The 24,902-nt window shown below is 39.9% G+C and overlaps 1 protein-coding gene across 4 annotated transcripts in view; it reads right to left on the bottom strand.

Annotated features, from left to right (window-relative positions):
• UBE2V2 (ubiquitin conjugating enzyme E2 V2) overlaps positions 1–24,902 on the bottom strand; it is a 340,366-nt gene that overhangs the window by 195,305 nt on the left and 120,159 nt on the right. For 2 of the 4 annotated variants that reach the window (XM_081070685.1, XM_081070683.1), the window contains exon 5: positions 2,125–2,207. In XM_081070685.1, coding sequence (XP_080926811.1) covers positions 2,125–2,207 — 83 coding nt within the window. Of the gene's footprint in view, positions 1–1,031; positions 2,261–17,934; positions 20,525–24,902 lie in introns of those variants that run through there. The other 2 variants (XM_081070688.1, XM_081070684.1) reach the window with 2 other exon arrangements.

The raw sequence follows: 24,902 nt of genomic DNA, 5'->3' as shown, positions 1-24,902 counted from the left end.
CGGTAGTTCCGGGTTGCAGCGAACTCAGAGCACTGAGCTCTATCTGTGTCTTGTGCCCGCGTGCCCGTCTCCGCACTTCTCCCTTCCCTCCTCCCCTGCTCACACAATTTGCCCACCTTTAGGTCAATTCAGTAGTGAGCCTCTTTGTCTTGCCTGTCTCCTGTGCTGTGAGTCCTTTGTGGTGTTATAGTTGTTCAATTTGTTGTAAATTCCAGGGGAGATTTCCAGAGGCTCTCTCAGGCTGCCATTTTGATCTCCTTGCCAGGATATCATTTTATAAGAGCAGTAATCTCATTAAAGAGGGCTCTGCCCTCATGACCTAATCACTTCCTAAATGTTCTCACACTCTAATACCATCATATTCAGCATTAGGATACCAACATATGAATCTGGGGGACAGAAATATTTAGGCCATAGCATATAACAAGTGAAACTTATAGTGAAGTGTGCTGGGGTTTTGAGATAGATTTTCCACAGGAGAGGTGTACCAAAAAGAGAAGTTCTCTCTTTTGCCTCTAAATAATTTCATGCTTGTATTTGACCCCTAGGAGCTGTGGCATTTATCTTGCTTCTTATCTCCTAACAAAGAAATCACCACAGAGAGCAACACAATGCAGAAAGATGGAAAGGTTCTGGATTCTTGATGATGTGTCTGGCTCTCAATCACACAACTCCAGAGCCCAACCATTTCAAGTCTTTCTAAAGTAGTATATAATACATTTTTTATTGTGTGAGTCAATCTGAGTTTGGGTTATGGTTACATGCACCCAAAAGCATTGCAAGGTTACACCTTCCTTCATCACACTTAGTGCCACTGACTTCTTTCCATCTCTAGAACATGCCCAGCTTGTTCCCACCACAGGGCCTCTGTGCTTCTCTCTCCTACTTGGAGTGCTCTGTCCCAGAATCTTTGCTTACACTGAGCTGAGTTCAAATGTCACCTACTCAATGGAATTTCCCGGACCTCCTGGCTGAAGTGGCATCCTCCCCTGTACTCCATAATCTTTCTGTTTTATTTTCCTCTTTTTTTTCTCCATGGCATTTATCCTATTTATTTGTCTACATGTCTATTTTCTTCCTCTTCAGCTAAAATGCAAGATCCATCATAGTAAAATCATGGTCTTATTCATTGTGCAGCATATAGATTAGAGCCTGGTACTTAGTTAAGTGTTCAGTAAATATCTTTTGAATTAATAAAATTGGTGTGAGAACATGGCAAATTAAAGAACCACAGGAGAAGAAGGTCCACGATGGCAGATTGCCCCACTGCCTCCCAGGATCACATCAAAATTACAAACAAATTATAGAACAACTAACATCAAAAATCATCTCAAGACTAGCTAAACAGAACCCCTATAACAAAGATATAAAGAGGCCACACTAAGATTGGTAGGAGGAGCAGAAACATGAAACAGGGTGACCCCAAACCAAACCCACAGGTAGTGTTTGAACACTGGAAAGGACTCCGCGGTAGTGAAGGTCCCCCATGAAGAGGGAGGGGTCTCCCAGCCAGCTCCACACCACTGGGCTTCAGAGCCAAGGGGTTCTGGGCCAGGAAGAGGAGTCCCCCACATCTGGCAGTGAAAATCAGCAAGAACTCTCTCTGTCCATCCAAGTGAGATGGTAGGTAGCTGGGAACCCAGCTGTCCTCTTAAAAGGCCTCCACAGGAGACGTCAAGGATGGTGGATTAGGTAAGTGCAATGCCTACTGCATCCCAGAATCACAACAAAATTGCAAATAAGTTATACAATAATCAACATCACGAATCATCTGAACACTAGTAGAACAGAATCCCTACAACTAAGGATATAAAGAAGAGCCACATTGAGACTGGTAGAAGGAGCAGAGACATGAAACAGGATGACCCCAAACCCACAGAGAGTGGGTGAATGCCAGGAGGGACACCTCGGTGGCAGAGGTCTCACCTAAAGAAAGAGGGGTCCCAGACCCACACCAGGCTCTCCAGCCCCAGGGTCCTATGCCATGAACAGGAGTTACCATGGCATCTGGCAGTGAAAACCAGTGAGGAATCTGTCTGCCCTTCCCAGTGGGGGAGGGTGGCTGGAAACACAGACACCCTCTTATAGAGCTGGCACATGACTCACTTGTCTGTGGGCACTCACCTGGTCTATGGTAGAGAGGCAGCAGCTTGGGAGACCAAGGGGCCGGCAGGGAAGAACTGAGTTGTGTGGCTTCAGCATGGGAGCTGGAAGGACAGGAACCATTGTTGTCTTATGTGGAGCCTGACTCATGTGTGGCCTATAGGAAAGTGTCATATTTTCAGTGTTAAGTCCTCCCCCAAAGGGCCAATTGTGGGAACATATTGGCCTGGTGGAATCCAGCATAGGCACACTGCCTTGACAATGCCTGTACACTACACAGGTGGTGGTGTGTAGTGTACATCACACAGGAAACTTGATTGCTGGGCTTCTGGCCCTACCCCACAGGCTGTGGATGACTGTTTGCAGCAGGTGGACAGCCCAGGGTGGCTCAGGAAATGTTTGCTGCTGGACAGTAACCCAGGATCTGCACCACAGTGTCTCTTGGGCAGCTCTCAGGAACCCACGGGACTGAGACAGGTGGTGGCTGGCCATGGTGTTCTTGAGTCATTTTTGCACAGTGATTGTGGGCCCAGCACCAATGTGAAAACCAAGACTGCATTGACTTTGTACAAACCACTGATCACAGGCCTTAGCTCCCTGGAACCCTGTGCTGCCCACCTAGAGCTGCATTGCCAGGGGCACTCTGGGTGCCTGGGTGGTTGGTCCCACCCCACAAGCTATGGAGGGCTTTTATAGCAGTGCATAGTCCATGATGGCCAAGGGAGAATTTGGTGGTGGACAGTGACACAAAACCTGTGCTGCAGCCACTCTTGGGCAGCTCTCAGAAATGTGTGAGCCTCAGGCAAGTGATGGATGCCTGTGGTGTTCTTGGGGTCTTGTGCAAAATGGTCACAGGCTGGGACTGGCATAAGAACTGAATCTGCATTAACTTTGTAAAAACCACTGGCCACGTTTTGTGACTCCCTGGGACTCCACCTCATCCAGCTAGTGCTGCATTGGTGAGGGCATGTTTAACACCGGGTCAGCCAGACTGGCCCATGCACCTAAGGAAACTCTTTCAACAGCTGGGCCTTAGAGGCAGCTTGCAGGTGACAACATGCCTAGGGGAGCCTGGGCCATTTGCTAAGCAGCCTCAGGCCCCCAATGGGTGGCAGCCAGCCTCAGTTCAGGGGGGCCACACCCACAAGCTTCCAGATCCAGCAAAGGCAACAGCCGACCGCATACTGCTGTTCCGACCAGGTAGCCACAGGCTGGTAACAGGCAAGGCAGAAAATTGCCTGCACAGGAGCCCCTTGCAAGAGACACCAGAAATAACATACCCAGAAGCCAGCTTCAGAGCACTGCCTGATTAGCCCCATAAGCAGCACAACACAAAAGGGGTCTCAACAGGCAGAAGAGCTTAGGGACAAATTCTTCTCTAAGGGATCAGCCTCCACACAGCAGTTTATACACCATGGGCACAGACAATCTTCACCATCAGTCAGCCTTGGAGTCAGTCTCACTCACTGATGCACCAAAAGCAATCAAGGCTCAACTACAGGAGAACACACACATACACACTGAAGAGACACTGTTGGAACACACACACAGGACAGCAGGGAAACTGCACCACTGTACCACACAGGACACACACTACATGAGGCCACCCAGCAAAGACGGAGAGACATAAGACATAGAAGCAAACAGAGCAGCAACCAGAATAAGGAAACAAAAAAATCATGTCCCAAATAAAAGAACAGCAGAAACCTCCAGATAAAACCGGGGTCAATCAACCTACTATAGACAAAGTTTAATACACTGTTTATAAGAATGCTTAAAGAACTTAATGAAAGCTTCAACTAAGAGATAGTAAGCATAAAGAGGGACATAGAAACATTAAAAAAAGAACCAGTTAGAAGTAAAGAATATAAAAACTGAAATGAAGATTACACTAGAACAAATCAACAGCAGATTACATAAAGCAGTGAATCAAATCAGCAATTTAGAAGACAAGTGAGCAGAAAACACCGAATCAAAAAAAAAAAAAACCGACGTCATAAAAAAGGCAGCGTAAGGTGAATCTCTTGAAATATTCCCTGGAATTTATAACAAATTAAACAAACATAACTCCACAAAACTCCCTACACAGCAGACAGGCAAGACTAAGAGGCGTGCAACTGAATTCATCTATAGGTGGGCAAATTGGGTGAGCAGGGGAGGAGGGAAGTGGGAAGTGCAGAGAGGAGGGAGGCCTGGGCACAGAACACACCTAGCTTGGGTCTTCGAGCTCCCTGCATTCTGGATCTACCACAACCCCCAGAGATGGAAGAACTTGGACTGCTAGTGCTCCACTTATGGCCCATAGCCCTGCCTGAAGGATCAGTATATAACACGGCTGAACTCAATGCTCATGGCAGAGACCTCGGAGCAAAGACTGAGGGGAGAAGAGTGAAAATGTTGGTTTAAGCCCTCACTGCCAAGCAGAGGATGGAAGGCTTAGGCACTGAGCCTACCTAACCCCTCCTAACCTCCCAGAGTTCACTTCACCCCCACCGGCCCAGTGCTAGAAGTGGAACACTAGCACTGTCAGATCATAAACAGAATATTTGCAGTTCTGAGAACTGTGGCCCACTGGCACAGACTCCCAGCCCAACTAGTTCCGGCAAATGGGAGGGAGCCTTGGGTGCAGGTCTGGCTGTGGTGGTGGTCACCGCCATTGTTCTGGGCAACCTCTCACAACCCACCCCACCCCTGTCCCACCTATTTGGGTGGATCCCAGCAGGAGTAAACACAGCCCCTGAAACACATAGGCTCTGAATTTGGTGCAGTAAGAGATTTGGAACTTCAGAAGTTTTCCACAACACCCATGGAAGTGGTGCCCTGTGACCCAGGTGAACTGTTCAAGAGGAGAAGCCTGCCTTCCAGGGAATTCTCCAATTGTGGGAGAAGCTAGAATAGTGCAAAGAAAATATGATACTACAGTGTGTCACAGAATAAAAGGCTCCAGTCAAGACAAAATAAAACATTCTACAAACACCTAGTGGGGAAAAAAAGAAAAACTTCTTTCAATCAACCTCTTACAGAACCCAGTCTTGTAGATGCCTAGGAAGAGAAATAACAATTCATTAATTGTCATGAATAACCAAGGTAACAAGGAAGCTCAGAAAGAAAATGAAAAATCTCAAGAAAATGAACTTAATGACAGAGAATTCAAGATTGCAGTTCTGAAAAACCTCAATGAGATGCAGGAAAACACAGAAAGGCAGTTTAATCAATGCAGAAATACAACCAAAGAACAAAATGAACATTTTACGAAAGAGATTTAAATTTTAAAAGATAACCAAAATAGAATTTCTGGAGTTAAGAAAACAGTAAAAAATATGGAGAATGAAATAGCTACCTTAGATAATAGATCTGACCAGATGAAGGAAAGAATCAGTGACATCAAAGATTGAAATCTGGAAATGACACAGATGGAAAAAGAGAGACTAGCGAGGTAAAAGAAATGAAAGAACTCTATAAGAACATTCTGACTCCATCACAAAGAGCAATATAACAATAATGAGCATACCAAAGGGGGAAGAAAGGATGAAAGGAACAGAGAGTATATTCAAGTAGTCAACGAAAACTTCCCAAACTTGTGGAAAGAACTGGATCCTCCAATCCAAGAAGTAGATAGAACACCTAATTACCACAACCCAAATAGAACTTCTCCAAGGCACTTTGTATTGAGCTGTCATGAATTAACGACAACGAAAGAATCCTCAAGGCAGTCAGGGAAAAGAACACGGCAACTTACAGAGGAAAACACATTAGATTACCATCAGATTTTTCAGCAGGCTCTACAAGCCAGGAAAGAGCAGACTCAAATATTCAAACTATTGAAAGAGAGAAATTATGAGCTAAAAATAATATATCCAGCAAAGATATCCTTTAGATATGAAGGAGGAAAAAAGACTTTTCCAGAGATACAGAAGCTGAGGGAATTTTCTAACACAAGACCTGCACTACAATAAATACTGTAGGAGGCTATTCAACCAGCATAAATAAGGATAATTTGTGACAACAGAATCATAAAAGGGGCGAGAGTAAAGGCTGGAACTGAAATATGCGAATGGAGAAAGTAAGCATGGAGAAGAAAATGGAATATTCTAAACATGAAACTTTCTTTTACATAACCTTAATGGTAACCACTCAATAGAAATCCAAAACTGAAATATATAACATAACAAAAGAAGAAACAGAGGGAAACATCATAGAATACCACCACACTGAAATAATAGAAAGAAACAAAAAGTCAAAGAAGCAATGGAGACACAGTCCAACCAGAAAACCAATGATAGAATGATGGGAAATCCTCATATAGCAATAATCACCGTAAATGTAAATGGACTAACCTCACCAAAAAAAAGGCACAAAGTAGCAGTTTGGATCAAAAAAGTAAACTCAACCATATGCTGTCTCCATGTGACACATTTCAGCTACAAGGACAAATGTATATTCAAAGTAAAAGGGTGGAAATTGACAGACCAAGCAAATGTTACCCAGAGAAGAGGAGGTGTACCCATACTGATACCAGATGAAACAGACGTCAGAATAAAAAAGGTAACAAGAGACAAAGATGGACATTTTATAATGATCAAGGGGACTATACAACAAGAAGACATAACAGTCTTCAATATTTATGCCCCCACCAGGGAGCACTGAAATATACCAAGCAACTACTAACAGAACTAAAGAGAGAAATTGAACAGAACACAATTATAATAGCGTACCTAAATACATCATTGACAGCTATGATAAATCATCCACACAGAAACTAAACAAAGACATGTCAGCTCTAAATGACACATTAGATGAAATGGACATAATTGACATTGATAGAGCACTTCATCCTAGAATATCAAACTTTACATTCTTTTCTAGTATCCATGGAACATTCTCAAGAATTGACCATTTATCGGGCCATAAAACTAGCCTCAGCAAATTTAAGAAGATTGAAATCATACTAAGCATATTCTCTCATCACAAAGCTTTGAAATTGGATATCAACTGCAAAAAGAAAGCAGAAAAAACCACAAATATGTGGAGATTAAACAATATACTTTTAAAGAATGACTGGGTCAAAGAAAAAAGTAAGAGGAGATATCAAAAGACACATAAAAACAAATGAGAATGAAATACATCCTACCAAAATATTTGGGATGCAGCAAAATCAGTTTTAGGGGGAAATTTATATCCTTACAGGCCTATCTCAAGAACCAAAAAAAATGTCCCAGATAAATAACCTCATGTTTCACATTAAAGAACTAGAAAATGAAGAACAAATGAAACCAAAGTCAGCAGAGGGAAGAAAATAATAAAAATCAGGGCAGAACGAAATGAAATGGAGAACAAAAAGACAATAGAAAAAACTAATGTGAGAAATAGCTGGTTTTTTTAAAAGATTGACAAAATTGACAAACCCTTGGCTAAACTCACAAAGAGAAAAAGAGAAAAGACACAAATGAACAAAATCAGAAATGAAAGAGGGGAAGTTTTCACCGACAAACAGAAATACAAAGGATCATCCAAGAATACTATGAAGAACTATATGCCACCAAATTCAATAACCTAGAAGAAATGGACAAGTTCTTAGAAACATAAAGTTTTCCTAGGCTGACTCACAAAGAATTAGAAAATCTAAATAGACCGATCAACAGTAAGAAAATTGAATCATCAATCAGAAACCGGCCAAAAACAAAACTCCAGGACCAGATGGCTTCACTAGTGAATTCTACCAAACATTCAAAGATGATCTAATACTCCTCATACTCAAACTCTTCCAAAACATTGAAGAAGAGACAATACTCCCTAACTCATTTTATGAGGGCCTGATACCAAAAACTGGTAAGGATATTACACAAAAAGAATATTACAGACCAATGTATCTGATGAATACAGATGCAAAAATCCTAAACAAAATTCTAGCAAATCAAATCCAACAATGCATTAAAAAGATTATACATCACAACCAAGGGGGGTTCATCCCAGGGGCAAGAGGATTGTTCAACATATGTGACTCCATCTATGTGATACACCCCATAAACAAAATCAAGGGCAATAATCATATGATTATGTCAATAGATTCAGAAAAAGCATTTGACAAGATACAACATCCATTTATGATTAAAACACTTAATAAAATAGGTATAGAAGGAAAATACCTTAACATAATAAAGGCCACATATGACAAATTCCCAGCTAATATCATAATTAATGGTGAAATACTGAAGCCCTTTTCTCTACATTCAGGAACATGACAGGGCTGTTCTCTATCACCTCTGCTTTAGAACGTAGTATTAGAAGTACTAGCCAGAGCATTCAGGCAAAAGAAAGGAACAAAAGGAATCCACATAGGGAATGAAAAAGTTAAATTGTCACTTTTTGCAGATGGCATAATGCTATACATAGAAAACCCTAAATAATCCACCAAAAAGCTACTAGAAACAATAAACAAGTACCATAAAGTTGCTGGCTACAAAACCAACGTACAAAAGTCCATTATATTCCTATGTACTAAAATGAAATGTCCGAAAAAGAAATTAGAGAACCAACTCCTTTTGCAACTGCAACAAAGAAAATAAAATACCTAGGAATAAACTTAACCAAGGATGTGGAAGAGCCAAGTACTGAAAACTACAAGACACTTTTAAAAGAAATTGAAGAAGACACAAAGAAATGGAAAGACATTTGATGTTCATGGATTGGAAAAAAAAACATAGTTAAAATGGCCATATTAACCAAAGCAATATACAGATTTAATGCAATGACCATCAAAAAGCTAATGGCATGTTTTAAAGAAATAGAAGAAAAAATCATCAAATTTGTATGGAACCACAAAAGACCCCAACTAGCCAAAGCAATCCTAAGAAAAAAGAATAATGCTGGAGGTATCACACTCCCTGACTTCAACTTCTACCATAGGGCAAGAATAATCAAAACAGTATGGTACTGGCAGAAAAACAGACCAATGAAATAGAAGAAGAACAAAGAAATAAACCCCCATAAATATGGACAGATAATTTTTGACAAACAGCCAAAAACATACAACGGAGCAAAGACAGCCTCTTCAATAAATGGTGCTGGGAAAATTGGGAAGCCATGTGCAAAAGAATGAAACTAGACTGCTGTATGTCACCATGTACCAAAATTAACTCAAAATGGATCAAAGACATAAACATAAGACCTGAAACAATAAACTGCATAGAATAAAATATAGGTACTAAACTTATGGACCTTGGGTTCAAAAAGCACTTTATGAATTTGACTCCAAAGGCAAGGGAAGTAAAGCTAAAATAAATGAATGGCACTATATCAAACAAAAAGGCATCTGCACAGCAAAAGAAATTATCGACAAAATAAAGAGGAAACCAACTGAATGGGAGAAGATTTTTGCAAACAACGCCGCTGATAAGGGCTAATATCCAAAATATATAAGAAACTCATACAACTCAATAACAAAAAAACAAGCAATCCTATTTATATATGGCAGGGGTCCTGAATAGACATTTCTCCAAAGAGGACATACAAATGGTCTATAGACATTTGAAAAAATGCTCAATCATCAGAGAAATGCAAATAAAAACCACAATGAGATATTACCTCACACCAGTTACAATGGATATTATGAACAGTAGTCAGGGTTGGAGAGGCTGTGAAGAAAAAGGAACCCTCATACACTGTTGGTGGGAATGCAGATTAGTGCAGCTGCTATAGAAGGCAGTGTGGAGTTTCCACAAAAAATTAAGAATAGAATTACCATATGACCCAGCAATCCCTCTCCTAGTTATCTATGCCAAAAATCTGAAAACATTTATCCATAAAGACATATGTGCTCCAATGTTCATTGCAGCTTTTACAGTGACCAAGACATGGAAACAACCGACGTGTGCTTCTATGGATGAATGTTTAAAGAAGTTGTAATATATATACACAATGGAATACTATTCAGCCATAAGAAAAGATGAAATAGTTCCATTTGGAACAACATGGATGAATCTTGAGGTTATAATCTAAGCGAAATAAGTCAGACAGAAAGAAGTAGAGAACAATATGATTTCACTGATATGTCTATATAAAACTGAAAACAACAAAGGAACAAGGCAAACATATGAAGAAACAAAATCTCATAGACATAGACAATAGTTTAGTGGTTACCAGAGGTAAGGGGTAGGGGGTGGTTCTAGAATAGGGTAAGGGGGGTGAAATATATGGTGATGGAAGGAGAACTGACTCTGGGTGGTGAACACATAATGTGATATATAGATGATGTATTACAGAATTGTACACTTGAGATCTATGTAACTTTACTAACAATTTTCACCCCAATAAACTAATTAAAAGAAAAAAATAAAAAGAAATAAATAAAGTGAAGACAGTTTAAGGGACTTTTTGGACAACATTGTGTTGGCATAGAATTAACCTCTGGTCATTTGAAGAACATGAAAGCATTCACAAGACTATACAAGAGGACGAAATGGTTTGTTCAAAGTTAGAAGGAGAGAGAGAGAGAGAGAGAGAGAGAGAGAGAGAGAGAGAAACAGAGAGAGAGAGAGAGAGAGAGAGAGAGAGAGAGAGAGAGAGAGAGAGAGAGAACTGTGTTTGGAACTGGCAAAAGGAGTTTTGCCAGGGCAGTCTGATAGAGAGAGCTTCTGAGAGAGTTCTGTTTGGAAGAGAAATACTGGCAAAGGGAGTCTTGCCAGGGTAGAGCCTGATAGGGGCAGCTGCAGCAGATTTCTGTTTAGCTGGGGTTTTATATTTTTGCATGCAAGGTTAGGGTACCTGTCAACTTCCTGGGGGGCTGCCATTACTATTGTCTTCTTTTGGGAACTGTCTTGTTCCTATCTATGATGGATGTTAGCTTGCAGGGTGTTGCTGTTGCAATTAGAAACTATTCTGTTCCCATCTATGATGGGAGTTTGTTAGTTTGCAGGGGGTTCCCATTGCAAATGGGAACTGTTCCTTTCCCACCTATGATGGATGTAAGGTGCTTGTCAGCTTGCAAGTGCAGTGCTAGCCAGGGGATTCAGAACCAAGCAGTTAATGTTTAAGCTCATTCCTGCCTTCTCACAAGTTTGCTCCTGTTTACTCTTTGCCTGCCCTATCCTACCAGCCCACAAGCCCACTCTTGTCAACTCTTTACTTGTCTCATCAAATATGAAGCATAACAACATTTGCATTATAGAAATACCATAAGAACAAGAAAGGGAGCAAGGTATCAAGAACTTATTTGAAGAAATAATGAGTGAAAACTTCTCTAACCTAGTGAAGAAAATAGACATACAAGCCCAGGAAGTACAGAGAGTCACAGACAAGATGAACTCAAACAGGCCCATACCAAGGCACATTATAATTAAAATGGCAAAGTTTAAATACAAAGAGAGAATTCTAAAAGTATCAAGAGAAAGACAACTATAATAGTTACTTACAAGGGAGCTCCCGTAAGACTATCACCTGATTTCTCAACAGAAAATTTGCAAGCCAGAAGAAAATGACAGGAAATATTCAAAAATGAAAAACAAGAGACTACTACCAAAATTACTCTACCCAGCAAATCTATCTAAAATAGAAGGGGAGATAAAGAGATTCTCTGCCAAAAAGGAAAAGGGAAGGGGAGGGGAGGGGAGGGGAGGGGAGGGGAGGGGAGGGGAGGGGAGGGGAGGGGGAGGGGGAGGGGGAGGGGGAGGGGAAAGGGAAGGGAAGGGAAGGGAAGGGAAGGGAAGGGAAGGGAAGGGAAGGGAAGGAAACGAAACGAAACGAAACGAAACGAAACGAAACAAAACGAAAGGAAATCCCAACGGATAACACTTGCTTCATTACCACCAAGCAAGTATTACAGGAAATGTTAAAGGGACTTCTTTAAGAAGAAATCATATGGTTCTCAACTTTTTCTGTCTGACTTTTTTGCTTAGCATAATAATCTCAAGATCCATCCATGTTGTGATATATAGATGATGTATTACAGAATTGTACATCTGAAATCTATGTAACTGTACTAATAATTGTCACCCCCATAATCTTTAATTAAAAGAAAAAAAGGAAGAAGTAGAAGAAGGAGGAAACAAATGAACAAAACATCAAAAATAAGAATAATAAAATGAGAATAATATGAACTATCAATAATCACTTTAAGTACAAATGGATTAAGTGATCCAATCAAAAGACATAGCAGCATAATCAGAGTGGATAAGAAAACAAGACCCAGGCATGTGCTATCTACAAGAGACCCACCTCAGATCAATGGACAAACATAGACTGAAAGTAAAAAGATGGAAAAAGATATTTCATACAAATAAAAACAAGAAAACGGCTGAGGGTACCAATACTCAATAAAATAGATTTTAAAACAAAGAGTATAATATGAGACAAAGAAGGACACTACATATATTAAAGGGATCAATCCATCATGAGAACATACCCATAACAAACATCTATGCACGCAACATAGGAGCACCTAAATATATAAAACAAATATTGACCAACACAAAGACAGAGATCAACGATAACACAATCATAGTAAGAAACTTTAATCTTCCACTGATACCTGTGGACAGATCTTCCAGACAGAAAATCACACAGAAACTTAAATGGCACACTAGACCAGATGGATTTAATTGATATTCTTAGAGCATTTCACCTACCCCAAAGCAACAGAATATACATTATTTTCAAGTGCAAATAGAGCATTTTCCAACATAGATCACATGTTAGGCCACAAAACAGGTTTCAATAAATTTAAGAAGATTAAAAATCACATCAAGTGTCTTCTCTGATGACAGTGGTATGAAACTAGAGATTAGGTACAAGAAAAAAACTGAAAACACACAAATACATGGAAAAAAACTAACATGTTACTAAATAATGAATGGGTCAATAATGAGATCAAAGAAGAAATCCAAAGGTACCTTGAGACAAACGAAAATTAAAATACAACCGCCCAAAATTTATGGGACACAGTGAAAACAGTTTTTTTTTTTCTTGTTTTTTTTTATTAGTTTCAGGTGTACAAGACAAGGTAATACACGTTCATCATTTATATCCCTCACACTGTGAACCCCCCTCACCCCATCCATTATCCCTCCGACCTCACACCGAGCCATCACATTATATATATAAAATTATAGTTGATATTCATTAATGTTTAGCTTCTGGTGTACAATGCCATGGTCAGGCATCCACATTATCTCTGAGGTGGTCTCCCAAATAGGACGCATGTCCATCAGATACCCAACAAAATCTTCACATTATTGAATAAGTTCCCCCAAATTAATTTTCAAAAACCCTGAGGTCATCTTGTGGTTACCAGCTGCTTCCTAATACCTTCACCTTTCCCCTTATCCTCAACCCCCCCGCCCCCGCCCATCTAACAACTCTCGGTTTTTTCATTGTGTCCTAAAAACTGTCTCTGATTAGTTCATTCACATATTCTTTTCTTTAGATTCCGCATATAAGTGAGATCATATGGTACTGGCCTTTCTCTTTCTGACTTATTTCATTAACATAATGTTCTCTAGATCCATCCATGTTGTTGCAAATGATAAGATTTCTTTCTTCTTTATGGCTACGTAATACTCCATTGTATAAATGTACCACAGCTTCTTAATCCAGTCATCTACCGATGGGCATTTCGGATGTTTCCATGTCTTAGCTATTGTGTATAGTGCTGCAATAAACACAGGAGTGCATACAGATTTTTGAATTTGAGTTTCGAATTTCTCCGGGTAGATGCCTAGGAGTGGAATTACTGGATCATAGGGTAGTTCCATTTTCAGATTCCTGAGATACCTCCATACTGTTTTCCATAGTGGCTGCACTAATCTGCAATCCCACAAACAGTGCACTAGCGTTCCCTTTTCTCCACATCCGCGCCAGCATTTGTTGTTTGTTGATTTATTGATGATAGCCATTTTGACTAGAGTGACGTGGTATCTCATTGTGGTTTTTATTTGCATTTCTCTGATGGTTAGTGAGGTTGAGCATTTCTTCATATGTATTCTTGCCTTCTGTATGTCCTTTTTAGAAAAATGCCTCCTCAAGTCCTCGGCCCATTTTTTAATTGGGTTGTTTGTTTTTTTTGGAGTTGAGTTGAGTAAGTTTTTTATAGATTTGTGATATTAATCCCTTATCAGATATATCATTGGCAAATATCTTTTCTCATTCAGTAGGATCCCTTTTCCTTTTATTGATGGTTTCCTTTGCTGTGAAAAAACTTTTTAGTTTGATGTAATCCCACATGTTTATTTTTTATCTCTTACTTACCTCGCACCAGAGGATATATCAGTGAAAATCTTACTCCAGGTAATGTCCATGAAGTTTCTTCCTATATTTCCTTCTAGATATTTTATGGTTTCAGATCTTATATTTAAGTCTTTAAGCCATTTTGAATTTATTTTTGTATATGGTGTAAGGAGGTGGTCCAGCTTCATTTTCTTCCATGTGTCTGTCCAGATTTCCCAACAGCACTTATTGAACAGACTGTCTTTACCCCATCGTACATTCTCCCTTCCATTGTCGTAGATTAGATGGGCATATAGGCACAGATTTACTTCTGGACTCTCTATTCTGTTCCATTTATCTATGTGTCTATTTTTATGCCAGTACCATGCTGTTTTGATTACTCTAGCCTTGTAGTATAGTTTGAAATCAGGTATCGTTATACCTCCCACTTTGTTCTTATTTCTTAAGATTGCTGAGGCTATCCGGGGTCTTTAAGGTCCCATATAAATTTCAGGATTATATGTTCTATTTCTGTGAAAAACGTCGTTGGTAGTTTGATAGGAATTGCATTGAATATGTATATTGCCTTAGGGGGTATGACATTTTAATTATATTAATTCTTCCTATCCATGAACATGGAATGTGTTTCCATCTATTTATGTCTTCTTTCATTTCTTTCTTCAGTGTCGTATAATTTTCTGAGTACAGATCTTTTACATCTTTGGTTAGATTTATTCCCAGATATTTTATAGTCTTTGGAGCAATTGTAAATGAAATTGTTTTCTTAATTTCTCCTTCTGATATTTTATCATTGGTATATACAAATGCAACTGATTTCCAAATATTAATTTTATATCCTGCTACTTTACTAAATTCATCTATCAGATCTAATAGTTTCTTGGTGGAGTCTTTAGGGTTCTCTATATATAGTATCATATCATCTGCATATAGTGATAATTTTACTTCCTCCTTACCAATTTGGATGCCTTTTATTTCTTTCTCTTGTCTGATTGCTGTGGCTAGAACTTCCAGCACTATGTTGAATAGAAGTGGAGAAACTGAGCAACTTGTCTTGTTCCTGATCTTAGGGGGAATGGTTTCAGCTTTTCCCCATTGAGTATGATGTTAGATGTGGGTTTGTCATATATGGCCTTTATTATGTTAAGATATAATCCCTCTATTCCCACTTTCTTAAGGGTTTTTATCATAAAAGGTTGCTGTATTTTATGAAATGCTTTTTCTGCATCTATTGATATGATCATGTGATTTTTATTTTTCATTTTGTTAATGTGGTGTATCACATTAATTGATTTGCGGATGTTGAACCACCCCTGCATACCAGGGATGAATCCCACTTGATCATGGTGTATGATCTTTTTAATGTATTGCTGAATTCTGTTCGCTAATATTTTGTTGAGGATTTTTGCATCTATGTTCATTAGAGATATCGGCTTGTATTTTTTTTTTGTGGTGTCTTTGTCTGCTTTTGGGATCAGGGTGATAGTAGCTTCGTAAAAAGTGTTTGGGAGTCTTCCTTCCTTCTGGATTTTTTGGAAGAGCTTGAGGAGAATAGGTGATAATTCTTTTTTGAACGTTTTGAAAAACTCACCTGTAAAGCCATCTGGTCCAGGGCTTTTGTTTGTTGGGAGATTATTGATTACAGATTCAATTTCCCTGGTGGTAATCAGACTGTTCAGGCTTTCTGTTTCTTCTTGAGTTAGCCTTGGAAGGTTGTGCGCCTCTAGAAAATTGTCCATTTCTTCCAGATTGCCAAATTTGTTGGCATATAGTTGCTCATAGTAATTTCTTAACATTTTTTGTATTTCTGTGGTATATGCTGTCACTTCTCTTTCATTTCTGATTTTATTAATTTGGGTCCTCTCCTTTTCTCAATGATTCTGGCTAAAGGTTTGTCAGTTTTGTTTATCTTCTCTAAGAACCAACTCTTGGATTCATTGATCTTTTGTATTGTTTTTCTGGTTTCTATTTCATTTATTTCTGCTCTGATCCTTATTATCTCCTTCCTTGTGCTCCCTGTGGGTTTATTTTGCTGTTCTTTTTCCAGATCCCTTAAGTGTGAAGATAAACTGTCAATTAGTGATGTTTCTTGTTTCTTTATGTAGGCCTTCAGTGCTATGAACTTCCCTCTTAGGACTGCTTTCGCAGCATCCCATAGATTTTGGGTCGCCGTGTTCTCATTCTCATTTATCTCAAGATATCTTTTGATTTCTTCTTTGATCTCCTGCTTGACCCATTCATTATTTAGTAACATGTTATTCAGCTTCCATGAATTGGTGTGTCTTCCTGGTTTTTTTTTTCTGTAGTTCATTTCTAATTTCATAGCACTGTGGTCAGAGAAGACAATTGGTATGATTTCAATTTTCTTAAATTTATCAAGGCTTGCTTTGTGAACTAACATATGATCTATCTTGGAAAATGTTCCATGTGCACTTCTGAAGAACATGTATTCTGCAGCATTGGGGTGAAATGCTCTGAAAATATCGACTAAATCCAAGTGGTCCAAAGTATCATTTAAGGCTGTTGTTTCCATATTGATTTTCTGTCTGGAGGACCTGTCCCTTGTTGTCAGAGGTGTGTTGAAGTCCCCTACTATGATAGTGTTGCTTTTGATCTCTGTCTTTATGTCCATCAGCACCTGTTTTATATATTTAGGTGCGTCTATGTTAGGTGCATAGATGTTTACTAGAGTTATGTCCTTTTGTTGGATTGATCCCTATATTATTATATAGTACCCATCTTTCTCTTTTAATATGTTCTTCATTTTAAAGTCTATTTTGTCAGATATAAGTATTGCAACTCCACCTTTTTTCTTATTTCCATTTGCATAAAATATCTTACTCCAACCTTTCACTTTCAGCCTGTGTGTGTCTTTTGATCTGGATGAGTCTCTTGTATACAGCATATACAAGGGTCTTGCTTCCTTATCCACTCAGCCACCCTATGTCTGTTGATTGGAGCGTTTAATCCATTTACATTTAAAGTGATTATTGATAGGTACCTGGTTATTGCCATTTTTAAATTTGTAGTAAATTGTTTTCATCTTTCTTCTATTTACAGAAGTCCTTTTAGTATTTCTTGCAATGCTGGCTTGGTTGTAATAAATTCTTTCAGTTTGTTCTTTTCTGGGAAGCTCTTTATCTCTCCATCAACTTTAAATGACAGCCTTGCTGGATAAAGCAATCTAGGTTGTAGGCCTTTGTGTTCCATCACTTTGAGTATCTCCTGCCACTTCCTCCTGGCCTTCAATGTTTCTGTAGAAAAGTCATTTGATAGCCTTATGGGAGTTCCCTTGTACGTAACCTTCTGCCTTTCTCTTGCTGCTTTTAAGATTCTCTCTTTGTCTTTAAGCTTTGCCATTTTAACTATAATGTGTCTTGGTGTGGGCCTGTTTGGGTTTATCCTGGTTGAAACTCTGTGCACTTCCTGGGCTTGTATGTTGGTTTCCTTCATCAGGTTAGGGAAGTTTTCGGACATTATTACCTCAAATATGTTCTCAATCCCTTGCTTCCTCTCTTCACCTTCTGGTATTCCTATGATGCGCATGTTGTTGCGCTTGATGTTATCCCAGAGGTCTCTTAAACCATCTTCATTGTTTTTTATTCTTTTTTCTTTCTGTTGTTCAGTTTGAGTGATCTCTGCTAACTTGTCTTCTAAGTCACTGATTCGATCCTCTGCTTCATCTAACCTGCTGGTCATTCCTTCAAGTGAGTTCTTAATTTCGGTAATTGTGTTCTTTAGTTCTAGCTGCTTGTTCGTTAAGATTTCTACATCCTTTTTTAGTTCTAACTGGTTGTTCTTTATGATTTCTACATCCTTCTTTATGTCTTCTCTAAGCTCCTTAAACATTCTTATCACCAGTGTTCTGAACTCTGTCTCTGACAGGTTGGTTACCTCTGCTTCATTTGGTTCCAGTTGTGGAGGTTTCTTCTGTTCTTTTATTTGGGACATGTTTCTTTGTCTCCCCATTCTGACTGACTCTCTGTGTTTGCTTTGATGTATTAGGAAGATCCCCTAGAGCTCTTAGTTCTTGCTGGGTTATCTTATGTAGTATGTGTCCTTTATATTTGACTTGGACTACTTCGTTCTTCTCCTCTGCATGTGCTCCAAAGGTGGTTCGTGTGTTTAGTATATTGTCCTGTTCAAAAAGAACTTTAATTGCTTTTTGCTTTGAGTAGGTGGATTTAACTCCTAGGCCATCTAGTTGTGAAACTTGGCTCTGCCCACCACAGGGTGTTCTGCTCGGTGAGGGTTGGCCACTTAAATAAGGTTTGGTCTCTATGGGCTCTTGTGCCTTCAGAGAATTCCCTCTGGGTATGTGACTTGTAGGTCAAACCCGGTAGTATTCTGGTTTTGTCCAGAGTTGGCTTCTGGATATGTTGAATCTTGTGCCTCTTAAGCTGGGCCCTGTTAGGGCAGTTTCAGCACAAATCAAGTTACCAAGTACAACAACAACAACAAAGAAAACAAATCAAGTACATTCACATGTAAAATACAACCGACAATCCCCACTCAACATAGGCAAAGACATCAAAGAAATAAAGGCAGAACAAAGCAAATCACAAGAAGCAGAAAAAAAAACACACCAAGCAAAGCAAAACAGAAAGCAGCACCAGTCTTGGCTTAAGCCCACCAAGTAATCTCCAGGTTGTCCTCCGCTGTGCCAAAGAGTTCCCTGCCTATTGTGCAGGCAGCACTGGTCACCTGGTGCCCAGAGTGAATTTTGGAGTGTAGATTTAAATGCGAGGGGCTGAGGGGTCTGGATGACAGTTTTCAGAGAGACCGTGCAGTTTCTGTCCTTTCCTGCACAAATGCACGCTGAGAGTAGCTCCACCAGCCCTGTGCCCAGTACTCCTGAGTCTTAGGGCCCTCCTTCCATGGGTGTGTAGGAGGGGGCGGGCGGGAGATATCTAAGCTGCTGAAAGCCAGGAGCTGCATCTGCCGCTTACTGCTGAACTCAGGGAGTGCTTCCGCGGTTGCCCTTGTCCCGCACCAGGCCAGCCAGAAAGGGTGGGGGCTGGGGATGGAGGGGTCTTCTCTTTCCCAGGCCAGCCACGTCACACTCCTCCCTCAGGCCCGAAAAGGTAGTGGCTGGGGGTGTGGGAGTCTCCTCTCTCCTCCTCCAGCGAAAATCCCCTCCTCCCAGCCTCTTCCGAAGGTCAGAGCTGGCTGCCAATCTTCCCAGCGCCTGAGCACAGACGCCCCTCTGTAATCTGACACTACTCCTCAGTTCAAGAGTCAGTTTAAGTCTCTGGAAGGGTGGGGGGACGATTCGAAAAGTGGGGTGAGGGGCCCAGGTGTGGCGTCTGAGTTCTTTGTCTGCCCTAGGGCCCATGAGGTGCCCGCTCCGGGTGGAGCGATCAGCTGTGGGACGCAGGGAAAGAGCCCACCTCCTGGACCCTGCGCTCTCCGCTGCACCCTGGGCTCCCGTGGGACTCTAGAGCCCCGGGTGTTGCCTGCCACTGCTGCTGTGGGCACGCTGCAGGGCCGCGGCTCTACCGTGGAGGGTGGGGAGAGCGTGGCGTGTTTCCTTTTGCCCTCCTCGCTCCTCCCCCGCTTGAACTAGCGCACCACAAAGCAAACCTTCCATGACTCTCTGCTCCGTCCTGGGATTCGCACAGCGGTTGCAGTCAGGCCTGGGCTCTGCCGTGGAGGGGGGGCGCGTTTCCATTTTGCCTCTCTCTCCTCCCCTGCTTGCCCAACTAGCGCACCCCAAAGCAAACCTTCCACGAATCTACGCTCCGTCCTGGGCGCCAGAGCGGCGCCGCCACCGGCCTTGGCTCCGCCGTGGGGGAGGGAGCGCGCTTCCACTTCGCTGTCCTGCCTCCTCGCCTGTTCGCAATCAGCGCTCACCTTCAGGTAATTCCTCCACGAGTCTCCCTGCTGTTCTGCGTGATGAGCAAAGGACTCCTCGGTGTTCTATATCTCCCTGTGTCTTTAGAGCTGCGGTTTACCGCCGCTGCCGCAGCCGCTGCCGGCCTGATTCCACCACGAGACAGTGCATTTCCACTCCGTTCCCTTCCTTCTTCCCCTGCTCGCCCAATTTGCGCACCTTCCAGTAATCCTTCCACGAGTCTCTTAGGAGTCTCTTAGCTGTTCTGCGTGATGAGGAAAGAGTTGTTTGATGGGTTATATGTCCCGTTTGTAATAAGATCCGGAGGAGAACTCTGAAAATGTGCCCCGCTGCCGCCATTCCTATGACGTCCTGAAAACAGTTTTAAGAGGGAAATTCATGGCAATGTAAACCTATCTCCACAAAAAAAAAAAAATCTCACATAAGCAGTCTAACTTTACACATAATAGAACTGAAAAAATAACAGCAAACAAAGCCTAACTGAGTAACAGGAAGGAAATAGAAAAGATTAGAATAGAAATAAAACAATACAAAGAAATGAAACCATGAGCTGCTATTTTGAAAAGATAAACAAAATTGACAAATCTTTAACGAGATTCATTTTTTAAAAAGAGAGAGAAGACCCAAATAAGTAAAATCAGAAATGAAAAGGAGGACTGACAAAGGACACCACAGAAATATTTAAAAATTTAGGAATATATGTGAGCAACTATACACTAATAAATTGGATAACCAGGAGAAAATGGATAAATTCCTAGAAGCATACAATACAATCTCAAGGCTGAATCAGAAAGAAACAGAAAAATCTGAACCAACTAATCACTACTAATGAAATTGAGTCAGTAATCAACAAGCTCCCAACAAACAGTAGTCCTGGATCAGATGGATTCACAGGTAAATTTTACCAAACATTCAGAAAGAATGAACACCTATTCTTGTCAAAATATACCAAAAAAATGCAACAGGAGGAAAGGCTCCCAAGCTCATTTTATGAGGCCACCATTACCCTGATTCCAAAACCAGACCAAGATATTACAAAAATATTATAGACCAATATTCCTAATAAATATAGGTGCAAAAGTCCTCAACAAAATATAAGCAAAGAGAACTGAGCAACACATTTAAAAGATCATAAACCACGAGTAAGTAGGAATCATCCCTGGGATGCAATTCCTATTGGTACAATATCCGCAAATACAAAAGCCATCATCTGTTAATGATGTGTGTATATAGATAGATAGATAGATAGATAGATAGATAGATAGATAGATAGATAGATAGATATAGATAGACATAGACATAGACATAGACATAGACATAGACATAGACATAGACATAGATATAGATATCTCCCAGCAGAGTGGGAATAAAAGGAACATATCTCAACATAACAAAAGCCATATATGACAAACCCACAGCTAATATCATACTCAATGGGAAAAGCTAAAAGCATGCTCCATAAGATCAGGAACACTATAAGGATGTCCACTCTCACCACTTTTATTCAACATGGTACTGAAAAGTCCTAATCACAGCAGTCAGACAAGAAAAAGAAATAAATGTCATCCACATTGAAAGGAAAAACTAAACTTTTTGTTATTTGCAGATTACATGATACTATACACAGAGAACCCCAAACATTCCTCAAAAAAACTTAGATCTGATAAATGAATTTACTAAAGAAGCAGGATACAAAATTAATATTCAGACTTGGTTGCATTTTTATACACCAATAATGAACTACCAGAAGGAGAAATTAAGAAAACAATTCCATTTACAATTGCATAAAAAATTAAAATACCTGAAATAAATTTAACCTAGGGAGTAAAAGACCTGTACTCAGAAACCTTTAAGACATTGAAAAAGAAACTAAAGAAGATACAAATAAATGGAAACATATACCAAGATCATAGATAGGAAAGAATATAGTTAAATGTCCATACTACTCAAAGCAATATATATATTCAATGCAATCCCTATAAAATACCAATGGCATTTTTCACAGAAGTGGAACAAATAATCCTAAAATTAATATGAAACCATAAAAGACCCTAATAGCAACTGCAACCCCAATAAAGAAGAATGTAGTTGGTGGTATCATGGTGCCTGATATCAAATTATACTACAAGGCCATATAATCAAAACAACATGGTAGTGGCATAAAAACACATAGATCAATAGAACAAAATAGAGAGCCCAGAAATAAATCTATGCCTATATGGTCATTTAATCTATGATGAAGGAGGCAAAAATATACATTAAGATAAAGACAGTGTATTCAATAAATGTTGTTGGGAAAATTGGACAGATGCATGCAAAAAAAAAAATGAAACTGGTCCACCTCCTTATGCCATATATAAGAATAAATTCAACATGAATTAAAGACTTAAATGTAAGACGCAAAACTATTAAACTCCTAGAAGAAAATATAGGAAGGAAACTCTCAGATATTACCCTTAGTAATATTTTTACTGATATATCTCCTCAGTAAAGAGAAAGAAAAGAAAATATAAACAAATGGCACTGCATCAGTATATAAATATTTTGCACAGCAATGAAAACCATCAACAAAATGAAAAGATATTCGAACTGAATGGGAGAAGATATTTGCCAGTGGTACATATGATAAAGGATTAATATCCAAAATTTATAAGAAGAACTCATACAACTCAACACACAAACACACACACACACTCACACACACACACAATCCAATTAAAAAGTGAACAGAGGACCTCAATAGACACTTCTCCACAAAAAACATACAGATGGTCAACATATGAAAAAAAATGCTCAACATCACTAATCATCCAAGAAAAGCAAACTAAAACCATAACAAGATATCACTTCACACATGTCAGAATGGCCATGATCAATAAATCAACAAACAACTGTTGGTGAAAATGTGGAGAAAAACAAACTGTTGGTCGGTTTATTTATTTATTTTTATTTTTATTAAAATTTATTGGGGTGACAATGGTTATTAGTACAATAACATAGGTTTTAAGTGTACAATTCTGTAATACATCATCTATATATCACGAACATGCCTGATGTCATCTGCTGGTGGGTTTACAAATTGGTGCAGCCACTATAGAAAACAGTATGCAGGTTCCTTAAAAAATTAAAAATAGAACTAGTTTATGACACACCAATCCCAAATCTAGGTATTTACCAAAAAAAATCCAAAGTATTAAGGTTAATTCACCAAGATATATGCACCCCTATGTTTACTGAAGCGCAATTCACAGTAGTTAAGCTATGGAAAGTCTAGAGAAGAGAATGACGTCATAGAAATGGTGGCGTGATGCGCGTTTACAAACAGGAATTTACAACAGGAATTTACAACAAATTGAACAACTATAACTCCACAAAACTCCCTGCACAGCAGACAGGCAAGACTAAGGTGCACAACTGAATTCATCTAAGGGTGGGTAAATTGGGCGAGCAGGGTAGGAGGGAAGCGGAAAATGCAGAGAAGCAGGACGTGCAAGCGCAGGACGCAAACTGGAGCTCAGAGCTCTGAGCTCCCTGCGTTTCAGAGCTACCACAGCTGCAGGAGAGGGAAGAATTCAGACTGCTTGTGCTCCCCTTCTGACCCACAGTCACACCTGAGGGATCAGCATAATATTGCTAAACCTGACACTCACAGCAGAAACATCAGAGCAAAGACTGAGGGAAGAAGGGTGAAAATGGTGGTTTAAGCCCTCACAGCCAAGCAGAGAATGGAAGGCTTAGGGACTGAGCCTAGCCGACCCCTCTAAACCTCACAAAGCTCATCCCACCCCCACTGGTCCAATGCTAGAAGTGGAACGGTAGCAGTGTCAGATCAATACAACAGCATATTTACACTTCTTAGAACTGCAGCCTACAGGCATGGACTCACACCTTAACTAGTTCCTGCGAAAGGGAGGAAGCCCTGGGTACTGTGGTGATGGTCATTGCCATTGCTCACAGCCATCTCTCACAGCCCACCATGCCCCAACACCCACCTATATGGGCAGATTGCTGCAAGGGTAAACAGAGCCACTCAAACACAAGGGCCTTAGATTTGGTGCAGGAAGAACTTTGGAACTTCAGAAGATTTCCACATCACCAAACAGAGGCTGTGCCCTGAGACCAAGGCAACAACTCAGAGGAGAAGCCCACCTTCCAGGGAATACCCCCACTGTGTGAGAAGCCAGAAGAGTGCAGGAAAATATAACATGACAGCATGAAAGAGAATTAAATGCTGCTGCTAGAAAGAAAATAAAGCATTCCACCAACACCTACTGAAAAGCAAGGGAAACATCTCTTCCTACCAAACTATTGCAGAAACCACTCCTGTAGATGCCTAGGAAGATAAATAATTCAATAATTCCCATGAATAACCAAGGTAACAAGGCAGATCAGAAAGAAAATGAAAAGTCTACAGAAAATGAACATGAAGACATGGAAATATGTGACTTAAATAAAAGAGAATTAAAGATTGCAGTTCTGAAAAACCTCAACAAGATGCAAGAAAACAGACAGGCAGTTTAATAAACTCAGAAACACAATCAAACAACAAAATGAACATTTTACCAAAGAGATTGAAATAAAAATTAAACAAATAAAATTTCTGTAAATTAAGAACTCAATAAAGAAAAAATAAAGAATAAAATAGCCAGCTTAGGTAACAGAGTTGACCAAACGGAAGAAAGAATCAGTGACATGGCACATAGAAATACGGAAATGACACAGATTAAAG

This window comes from Rhinolophus hipposideros (assembly GCF_964194185.1).
Source record: "Rhinolophus hipposideros genome assembly, chromosome: 13".
Taxonomy (NCBI): Eukaryota; Metazoa; Chordata; class Mammalia; order Chiroptera; family Rhinolophidae; genus Rhinolophus; species Rhinolophus hipposideros.
This window is presented reverse-complemented; position numbering and strand designations above follow the sequence as displayed.